Source organism: Pempheris klunzingeri, chromosome 1, assembly GCF_042242105.1.
Source record: "Pempheris klunzingeri isolate RE-2024b chromosome 1, fPemKlu1.hap1, whole genome shotgun sequence".
NCBI lineage: Eukaryota > Metazoa > Chordata > Actinopteri > Acropomatiformes > Pempheridae > Pempheris > Pempheris klunzingeri.
Window position 1 is genome coordinate 478,971 of NC_092012.1, and position 10,612 is coordinate 489,582.

General features: G+C 50.6%; 1 protein-coding gene across 1 annotated transcript; it reads left to right on the forward strand.

Moving 5' to 3' along the window:
- The first annotated feature begins 1,384 nt into the window (after nt 1–1,384).
- cebpa (CCAAT enhancer binding protein alpha) lies at nt 1,385–4,226 on the forward strand. The gene is made up of 2 exons (XM_070827639.1): nt 1,385–1,416; nt 1,858–4,226. Exon 2 carries the CDS (start codon nt 2,074–2,076, stop codon nt 3,025–3,027), a length of 954 nt encoding a protein of 317 aa, XP_070683740.1. The 5' UTR covers nt 1,385–1,416; nt 1,858–2,073; the 3' UTR covers nt 3,028–4,226.
- Nucleotides 4,227–10,612: the final 6,386 nt, after the last annotated feature.

The following is a 10,612-nucleotide window of genomic DNA, read 5'->3' on the forward strand; positions in this document are numbered from 1 at the left end:
AGGGCTAACAGGAAGTTAGTGCAGGGCTAACAGGAAGTTATGACAGGGCTAACAGGAAGTTAGCAGAGGGATAACAGGAAGTTATGACAGAGCTAAAAGGAAGTTAGCAGAGGGCTAACAGGAAGTTATGACAGGGCTAACAGGAAGTTATGACAGGGCTAAAAGGAAGTTAGCAGAGGGCTAACAGGAAGTTAGTGCAGGGCTAACAGGAAGTTAGCAGAGGGCTAACAGGAAGTTAGTGCAGGGCTAACAGGAAGTTATGACAGAGCTAAAAGGAAGTTAGCAGAGGGCTAACAGGAAGTTAGTGCAGGGCTAACAGGAAGTTATGACAGGGCTAACAGGAAGTTAGCAGAGGGCTAACAGGAAGTTAGTGCAGGGCTAACAGGAAGTTAGCAGAAGGCTAACAGGAAGTTATGACAGGGCTAACCGGAAGTTAGCAGAAGGCTAACAGGAAGTTATGACAGAGCTAACAGGAAGTTAGCAGAAGGCTAACAGGAAGTTATGACAGGGCTAACCGGAAGTTAGCAGAAGGCTAACAGGAAGTTATGACAGAGCTAACAGGAAGTTAGCAGAAGGCTAACAGGAAGTTATGACAGGGCTAAAAGGAAGTTAGCAGAGGGCTAACAGGAAGTTAGTGCAGGGCTAACAGGAAGTTAGCAGAGGGCTAACAGGAAGTTAGTGCAGGGCTAACAGGAAGTTATGACAGAGCTAAAAGGAAGTTAGCAGAGGGCTAACAGGAAGTTAGTGCAGGGCTAACAGGAAGTTATGACAGGGCTAACAGGAAGTTAGCAGAGGGCTAACAGGAAGTTAGTGCAGGGCTAACAGGAAGTTAGCAGAAGGCTAACAGGAAGTTATGACAGGGCTAACCGGAAGTTAGCAGAAGGCTAACAGGAAGTTATGACAGAGCTAACAGGAAGTTAGCAGAAGGCTAACAGGAAGTTATGACAGGGCTAACAGGAAGTTAGCAGAAGGCTAACAGGAAGTTCCGTCCACAGTCATCTGTCTCAGTTCTTCTTTCCTGCTGATTTGTGCTGGATGTCTTTTGTTCAGGGCTAATAAAGGAGGTGCTCTGAGTCCTGCCCCCCCTCCAGTGAGACCAGCTGTGGGGACATGAGCTCCACTGACTGAGCCTCCTGTGATGTGCTCAGGAAAAGATCAAATGAAGAGACTGATTCACTTTGTTCCCATCCTGCTCCTGTCACACAACCGGGGGGGGGGCGGGGGGGGCACTCAGCCTGCCAACCGACAGAGGGCGCTCCAGTCCGCCTCTTCAGCCGCTGCAGCCTCGCTTCATCCTGGAGGAGCTCAGCCCTGATGCACGGACCCCCCCCCTCCCCCTGACCTGACGTCTGAGTCCACTGGAGGTGTGAACCAGGTGAACCAGGTGAACCAGGTGAACCAGGTGCCCCCCTGCAGGTAAAACCAAACTCTGTTCAGAATTCTGCTGTTTTAATTTGGCCTCTTTGCACTTTTTCTTTTTCCCATGAAAGAAATATGAGGTTGTTCTGTCAGTCACTGTTAAATAGGGGGGGGGGGGGGGGGCCTGAGTGATAAGAGCTTAGAGATGAGTTTGAGGAAATGATTTCCAAACACAGTTCGCAGTGAGGGGCTCCAATGGGGGGGGGGGGGTAATTAACATTTCATTCAGTTTCCCTCCGAAAAAACGTTTGTGTGCAGAGACAGTGGGTTAAATCCAGAGAGTGTGTGTGTGTGTGTGTGTGTGTGTGTGTGTGTGTGTGTGTCTGTGTGTGTGTGTGTGTGTGTGTGTGTGTGTGTGAGTGTGTGTGTGTGTGTCTGTGTGTGTGTGTGTGTGTGTGTGCCCCCGCCCACTCCCTCCCTCCCTCTATATAACCGCAGTTTGACAGCTCCCACTTTACTGAGCAGGAGATCAGACCGACACCCGCAGCAGCTCCGCTCCGGACCTCCGCTCTCACCCGCCTCACTGCTCCTCCAGCTCGGGTCTGCAGCTCCGTCACCCCCCCTCTCCTGTGAGGACCTGCCCCAGTGTTCGCCTCCCTCTCCAAGCTGGATTCCCGCAGCTCCTCGCCATGCCTGCCCGGCTTTAGGTTCTCCATGGAGCTCTCGAACCTGTACGAGGTGGCGCCCCGGCCCCTGATGAGTAGCCTCCCCCACGGCCAGCAGCCCCCCTCCGGCTACAGAGACCCGGCAGACCTCGGCGGTGACATCGGAGACAACGAGACCTCCATCGACCTGAGCGCCTACATCGACCCGTCGGCGTTCAACGACGACTTCCTGGCGGACCTGTTCCACCACAGCTCCCGGCAGGACAAGCTCAAGCTCATGAGCGGGGACTTCGAGTCCGCCGCGGGTGCGGGGGGTGCGGGGGGTGCGGGGCCGCAGCAGCTCTACATGTCCTCCTACATGGAGTCCAAGCTGGAGCCGCTCTACGAGCACAACCCGCCGCGCATCCGCCCGGTGGCCATCAAGCAGGAGCCCCGGGACGACGAGGACCTGCCCCCGGGCCTGCCCCCCACCTACCACCACCCGCACCCGCATTCCCAGCAGTACTCCCAGCATTCCCAGCATTCCCAGCAGCAGCAGCAGCCGCCGCACCTCCAGTACCAGATTGCGCACTGCGCGCAGACCACCATGCACCTCCAGCCGGGTCACCCGACCCCCCCGCCCACCCCGGTGCCCAGCCCGCACCAGCACCAGCACCAGCACCAGCACCCGCACCACCACCACCAGCACCCGCTGCAGCACCCGCAGCAGGGCGGCCTGAAGCTGCTGGAGCAGCAGCGGGGGGGCGGCGGAAAGTCCAAGAAGCACATCGACAAGAACAGCCCGGAGTACCGCCTGCGGCGCGAGCGCAACAACGTGGCGGTGCGGAAGAGCCGCGACAAGGCGAAGATGCGCAACATGGAGACGCAGCACAAGGTGGTGGAGCTGACCACCGACAACGACCGGCTGCGGCGCAGGGTGGAGCACCTGACCCGGGAGCTGGACACCTTACGGGGCATCTTCAGGCAGCTGCCGGACGGATCCTTCAAACCGCTGAGCAGCTGAGAGGGCAGCGGGCCGGGCCGGGCCGGGCCGGGCCGGGCTGGATTTACACTCAAGCGGTCCTCCAGGTGTTGCCGTGCCGAGGCTCACCTGAGGGTGAAGCACCTGCAGACTCTGCGGACCAATCAGAGCCTCAGACGGGCTCTTTGTTACAAGAACTTTAGGTGCAGCTCGTGCAGCTGGACCGGACCGCTCACCTGCTTCTGGAACTTTCTCAGACTGGAAACAGGTGAATACGTCACCGTCACCTGATTGGCTGTCCCGGGCCTGATCCGGGTGCACGTGCCTTGTGAAGCAGCAGCTCGTGCTGCTGCTGTTTGTGCCTTACATGTTTCCGTACAGACTGTGTGTGCACGCGCACACAACTCATATCAGTGCAGCTAAGGTAGGGCAGGTGGGGTGGGGGGGTGGGGGGTGCATGTTTTCCTGCGTCATGTCTGTTTTCTACCTGTTTGGTCCCCTGATGCTCCTGTTCCCGTGTGTGTGTGTGTGTGTGTGTGTGTGTGTGCGCCCACCTGTGATCACATGACAGGAAGTTAAACTCATCCTAAAATGTCTCAGGTGTGTTTCACACTGTGGCTGCAGGTTCTTTGGTCATGTGCCCCCCCACAGAGAAACCCCGTATCTCCACTCTTTGGAGTTTCTCTGTGTGAGGTGATGGAGCGACACACACACACACACACGCACACACACACACACACACACACACTGGTCCTGGCTTCATCGTGTCTCCGTCCAGTGAAAACACGTATCTCCAGACCTGCTGGAGCTTGTCTGTTCAAAGCTCCCATGATGCTTTGCTGATACATTAAAAAATGCACGCAGAGTTTTTAAAGAGCTCGGAGACGTGAGGTTTCCTCGGGGCGTCCTTCTGCACTATCTGACTCCAACACGCCGGTACGGACCGACCCAGAGAGAGACATGGAGAGGGTTCCTATGCAACACACACACACACACACACACACACACACACACACACACACACGCGGTGCCTTCTGAGACGACCTTTGACCTCTCGCTGAGCGTCTCTGTAGAAGAAGCACTTTGGGGTTTTTTACAAACTGTTTAAACTGTTTGTCTGTCTGTTTGTTTCAGCGTCTCAATTGTAAAATAAGCCGACATATAGAATATATATGAAAATAAATATATATATAAATACCAAAACATCTGAATTATTCTAATAAAAGAGCTGTTTTATCACATTCTGTCGCTCCAGTGTTTTTCTTTGGTTTAAACCTTTAACTGTTGATTCTGCTTCTTTCCGTCCGGTCAGACATCAGGACTGTTTGAAGTCTTCTCCATCTTTATTGCCTGTTTTTTAAAGGTGCTATACACATAAAATGACTATGAAATGAACCAGAAGAAAAGTGGAGGCAGATAAGCATCAGTCTCAAACAGCACAGCCACCAGAATCATTCAGCTCCATTATCAAGAGAAATCCAGTAGGCAGGTCAGCGCCTCTGGTCAGATGTCCCACAGCCGACAGGGGGCGCTCACAGGGCCATCGCGTGGTGGTGGTGGGGGGTGGGGGGGGTGCTGGTGGGGGGGTCTGGAGTCCACATCGAGTTGTTATTGGTCAAAGTTACAGATGAAAAATAAGCAAATCCTCTTCAGTGAGCTGATCCAGCTGCTGAGAGGGTTCATCACACTGGTGGTTACACCGACCTTACCGGAGGAGTGAAGAGTTGGAGTGTGTGACAGCATGATGGAAAGGATCCCTACAGAAAAAGGATCCCTACAGAGAAGGGATCCCTACAGAGAAAGACCTGGAAGATCCTTCTGGTTTAACCACAAACAGCCGTTCCATCGCTCTCTGCACACACACCAGACTACATTCACTAAAACAGGGGTTTTAGAGCTGCTGCTCTGCTGCTGCCTCCATCAGTCAGTGTGTCTGTGTTGTTGTGTGACTTTGGTGTTTTAAACAATTAGTTTGGATTAACCAACCCGTTAAAACACCAAAATCACACAAAGTCATATGTTTTAAGACATACTAAGTAAAGTACCATAACAAGTAAGTAAAATGACAACAATGTCAAAGGGGTCTGGTGAGAGACAGAAGTTCTCTTCAAACACAACAGACTGCATTTTGTGTGACTTTGGTGTTTTACAGGATTAGTTGAAATCACACAAAAACTCTAACAAACTAAATAACTGAGGCAGCAGCAGATCAGCAGCTCCTTTGTTCTGTTAAATAAAATCATTGTTTTTGTCAATGGAGTCTGGTGTGTGTGCAGAGAGCGATGTAACAGCTGACCAGCACTAACAGGCTTTTGATTGGGTCAATTGTTTTCATTACTGATCCATTAAAACACGCCTGCACTGGCTCTGATTTTGATCCTGATTGAAACAAATTGACCTCTGTGGTCTAAACGCTGCAGAGGCCTTTACGCTCTTCTCTTAAGGAATACTGAGAGCTGAACACCAGTTGGACAGCTGCACAGAACTTGGAGCCAGAATCAGTTTGTCATGTATTTATGCGTGTATTTTGGCTCCAAACAGAAAAATCAGCAGCACAAAGAACAAAACTGTCAGTTGATCCTTGAAACTTGCTGTATTAGAAACAGGTGCAGCAGACGGAGTTCAGACGGTTTCCAGCGTTGTTATTCAGGAATGTAGAAAACAATTGTAAGAAATAACCTGAAATAGAAGAAAAGTAGAGAACAGCAGGAAAGAAGCAGGACGATGTAAACAAGAGGCAGGTTGATGGAAACACGGGGAGAGTGACAATGACTTCCAGATGTTTCCGACGCTGACGGACTGAAATACGACGGGTTCATCTTGAAACGTGCCAGAAAACAGTCAGCGTGTGAACGCATCATCATAACAGGATGATATAACCTGCAGGAAACTCACATCAACATCTCAGTCACAAAGACATGAAGCTGAAATATTCAATTCAAAAAGGCTTTTATGGAAAAATTCAGCATTAAGTGAAAACCATGTTCCTGTCAAGTCCATGGCATGGTCAGCCTAGCCTAGCTTAGCTTAGCTTAGCCTAGCCTAGCCTAGCTTAACTTAGCTTAGCTTTGCACAAAGACATGAAGCAGCGGCTGTTCTGACGTCCTGACGGTGAATCAAACATGGAGCTCAATGATCCCACTGGACACGTTAGAGAGAGACGGAGAGGAGAGGACGACCTGCTGCACTCTGATCATGTGACTGTTACTGAGCCTGGCTTTAGTTTAATAAGAAGGTTAGCACAGGCGTTAGCCACAGTTAGCACAAGCGTTAGCCACAGTTAGTAACCTGAATAAACACAAATGATCTGGTGATCTAAAGGTTAGCTAACAGCTAACTGTTAGCTAATCCAACCTGCTCTCACAGAAACATGTGAAATGGTCACAAACTCTTGGTGCCAGTTTATTGAGGAAGAGACACAAATACACAAATGACACTAACATTTTAGTAGCAGTTAGCATTGAAGCTAACTGAGGGTGCATTTATGTGATGTTGGAATAATCGTAAAAAATAGTTTCAGACTGCGAATATCGTCGTGAACGCCCCCTCAGGTCGGGACAACAATGTGATGTGTAACCTGGTGTTCGGTTGTAGCCGTTAGCTGCCGTCCACCTGGATTAGTCAGACATGTTATTTATGAGCATGAACCCTGAGAACAAGTGAGGTAAAGACAGACTTTAAACGTGACACCATGTTGTTTTAACTCGGAGTCAAAAAGTGCTACAGGTCTTGTTTCTTGTTTCCGACCGAGAACTAAATGGAACCACGGAGGAGCACCTGAACGCAACATCACACAGACTAGGAGAGAAACGGACCAATGATAACTTTCTTCACCACTTGTTTGTGGGAGTTTTGAATCTGTTTGTGTGACTCATGAACACAGAATAGATGGAGCGTCCAGAGCTGCTCCACCCTCACCAACAGGAGCTGCTGCTTTGGTGTTTTTAAGAGTTAGTTCAAGTCAAATGATAACACCAACGCACTGACGGGTGGAGGCAGCAGCAGAGCAGCAGCTCTAAAATCCCCGTTTTAGTGAATGTAGTCTGGTGTGTGTGCAGAGAGCCATAGAACGGCTGATTCTCACCAGACTTCATTGACAAAAACAGTGATTTGACTTTGACTTTAGTGTTTTAAAGGGTTAGTGGATCCAAACTGTACTAACTGTTAGTACCGTCCAGTCATTTAGACAGCAGGCTGTGGACAGAGAGGCCTTTAACTAAAGGGTGTCCTTGTTTTAATGAGTGTTTGTCATGAAAGCTAAACGAGTCCTGCACAGTGTTCATCTGAAGGACCTCCTCTCTCTGATCTGTGATTCAGACTTGTGCCGTCCGTCTACTGGACCAATTCCAACACTTTTAGTACCTTGACAAGAAACACCAGAAGAAGAACTTCGGTGCAGCGTGTAACGAGTCCCCTCTGGTCACCATCATCTACCAACACCAGCTTCCCCCTCTCCCTCCATCTTTGCTGCCTTCGTTCTTCACTTCCTCTTCCTCCTCTTGTCTTTCCTCTCTTCTTCCCGCTTCCTTGATAACATGTGTGTTTGGTGTTTGGACATATCTTGGGAGTTAGTTCTGATGTGCTTGGCTCTCTGCTCTGTATTTCGTGGTAGCCGAGCTGATGATCCACCGACTCCCCGTCACCGTGTTGTGGTTTTGGCCCGAAGCGTCCGTCCGTGTGAAGACGCTTTTCGTTTGATTCTGGTCGAGCGCTTGGATGTGTGTCTGCTGTTGGCCGGAGACTCTTCCTGCGGATGGAAGGCATTAGCCTTTTAGTGGCTGGAACTTCTTTCTTCTGTTGTCTTTCCATTTTCTGTCCAGAGATCCTTCGCTGGCGGCCTCTCGCTCTCCTCAGCGAGTCCAGAACTGATTGGACAGACTTCAGTAATCCGATCACGCTCTCATTTCACGTGTTCGTCTGACTTTAACGTTACATGGAGGTTTGGGAGAAGATAATATCACACCGAACCACACCTTCACTCACTGCCAGGGTCACGACGAACTTCTTTGTCTCTAACAATGTCTGTCCTGTCGACCAGTGCTTCCCAACCAGGGGGTCAGGCCCCCCCAGGAGTGACTGGATTAATCTGGGGGGCTGAAAGGACATGAGAGCAGATAAAAAACATCTTTCTGCCATGACAAAGTATATTTATGCATCTACTCCAAGCTGTAAGCTTCTGATTCAAACCATCAGGCTCAAGGAAAGTCGTCATTTCAGTCGGCCCTCTGTCGGCCCTCTGCCGGCCCTCTGCCGGCCCTCTGCCGGCCCTCTGTCGGCCCTCGGTCGGCCCTCTGCCGGCCCTCGGTCGGCCCTCTGCCGGCCCTCTGCCGGCCCTCGGTCGGCCCTCTGCCGGCCCTCTGTCGGCCCTCTGTCGGCCCTCTGTCGGCCCTCTGTCGGCCTTCGGTCGGCCCTCTGTCGGCCCTCTGCCGGCCCTCTGCCGGCCCTCTGTTTTGTAGATTATTTTGATGACGCCTAATATTGATATTGATTGTAAAAGGATCTGCTGGTCAGATTTCTTGGCTAAAGTCTTTTCTAAACATCACAGTCACAAACAGGTGCCTCACCTGGACTCACCTGTAGCTGAACCTTCTGTCTAAATCAGGCCAGATGATCCCAAACTGTTTGTTTCCTGCCAGCAGAGTAAAAAGTTGCTGCAGGTTCAGAGACGCTTCTCTTCGCTGTGTTTCCTCCAACACTGTCAATGTTCTTTACAGTATTAACTTTATCTCTGCTGAACATTTCAAAACAAAGTAACACTTAACAGTTCAAATAAAAGCAGAAGCAGAAGATATTGAACACGATAAGATGATTTGAATATTTGCCTGAACCAGTGAAGAAAAGGCCCTGAGATAGAGCAGCTTTGTTCCTTCAGCTCTGCAGGAGGACACGAGGTTATTTTCAGATTCGCTCTGTTTGCAGTCTCAAAGTGCTTTCGTCTCGTCGACTTGTTGTGTGGAGAGTGTGTCAGCGGCCCTATCTATCTATCGCCTCTGTTTGGCTAACCACTTCTTCTGTTTGGCCTCAGTTTAAAGATTAACCAGCTCTTTTCAGGCGCTCGGAGCAGGCAGGCCTGTCTGAGCGCCGCCGGGCCCAGCTTCAGCGCTGTTTGCTCTCCGATAGAGAAACTCAGACTCTGAAAAGACCTACAACAGGAGGTTCACCCCCCCGGGCTTTGCGTGTCTCAGTGTTACTGCTAACATTCGAGTTAGCATCTGTTAGCATCTGTTAGCATCATCATAGAATCCTCTGACGAAGCAAACATTTGAATTTCACCATGAAACATTTTCTTAAACCTTTTCTCATGTTGCTGCTCTATTTCCTGTCCGGGTTTCCACTGTGCCCCCCCCCCCTTCCATGATAAACTGTAATAACTTTATTGACAAAATGCTAATGGCAACGTGTTAATGCGCCCATACAGAGGTGAAGCCCCGCCCCTTCCTGTGGACCACCTGAGCGCTCCATTAGCTGTCGTGTGGACGCACAGAGAGTCAAAGTGCCGTCAGCTGCTCCGTTTGATGCCAGAGATGGGATCCTCTCGTCCCGCCGCCCCGACACGTTCCTGCCTCGTTTTCACACTCAGCAGATTTCATTTCTCGTCTCTCGGCTGATCAAAGGCCTCACAGCCCTGATTTATGGAGCTTCGTTATGAGGCTGCAGGTCGCTGGAGGTGATCGTCTGGATGGAGAATCGGCTCCTCGCTGCCAGGCTCCGATAATTAAGACAAACCTGCCTCTGAGTCCACAGCGAGCAAGGCATTATGGGACAGCACCGACTAATATCAAAGTAATGAAGCTCCTCGTGAGCCCTTCATCGGCCCACTGACCCACCAGTTAGTTCCTACATCAGGTGGTGCCATCAAAAGAGAAATGGTGACTGTTGTTTGGACAGAAAGGGCTAAAAACCGTGGAGTGACCCTTTAGCAGATCTCCGTGTGATGCTTCAGCCGGTGATGACATCACAGATACTGTCCAATCACGTGACTTCATGACACATGACACGTGACTCAGGTGTGGTGTGACATCATCAGTATCCTCTCCTCCTCCTCCTCCTCCTCTTCCTCTTCCTCCTCCTCCTCCTCCTCCTCCTCCTCCTTCAGTTTGGACGAACACACACAAAGTGTCCTGATGGGGAAACATCAATGGTTCATCCTCTGGAGAGCATTTGATCTTTATCCAGCAGAGTTTGACCTCTTTTTGTTCAGAGGAAACTCCAGGCACCACAGCAGCTCCTCTGGGGACCATGAATATGGCCCAGCTGAAAAGTGCCTGGTGGCTTTGAAGAGAGCGATATAACTGTTAACACCAGACTCCATTGACAAAAACAGTGATTTTAGAACACAGGAGCTGCTGCTCTGCTGCCTCCATCAGTCGGCTCTGACTGTTTTACCTTTTACCATCATTCAGAATAAAATCAGAAGGTTGTCAACAGAGACTCGACTGTAGATAAAAAGAAGCACTGATCTGCTGTCCTCATCCTTCCACCTGCTGAGTGGTGCGTTCGCTGTCTGCCTAAAGCTGGGGACTGGAGGCCTCCACACAGAGCGTTCAAAGTGTGAACAAGAAGGTTCACTGGGATGCAGATGATGTGTTTGAGGTCAGTAAACACACCGTCTGTTCCTGCTGAGTTC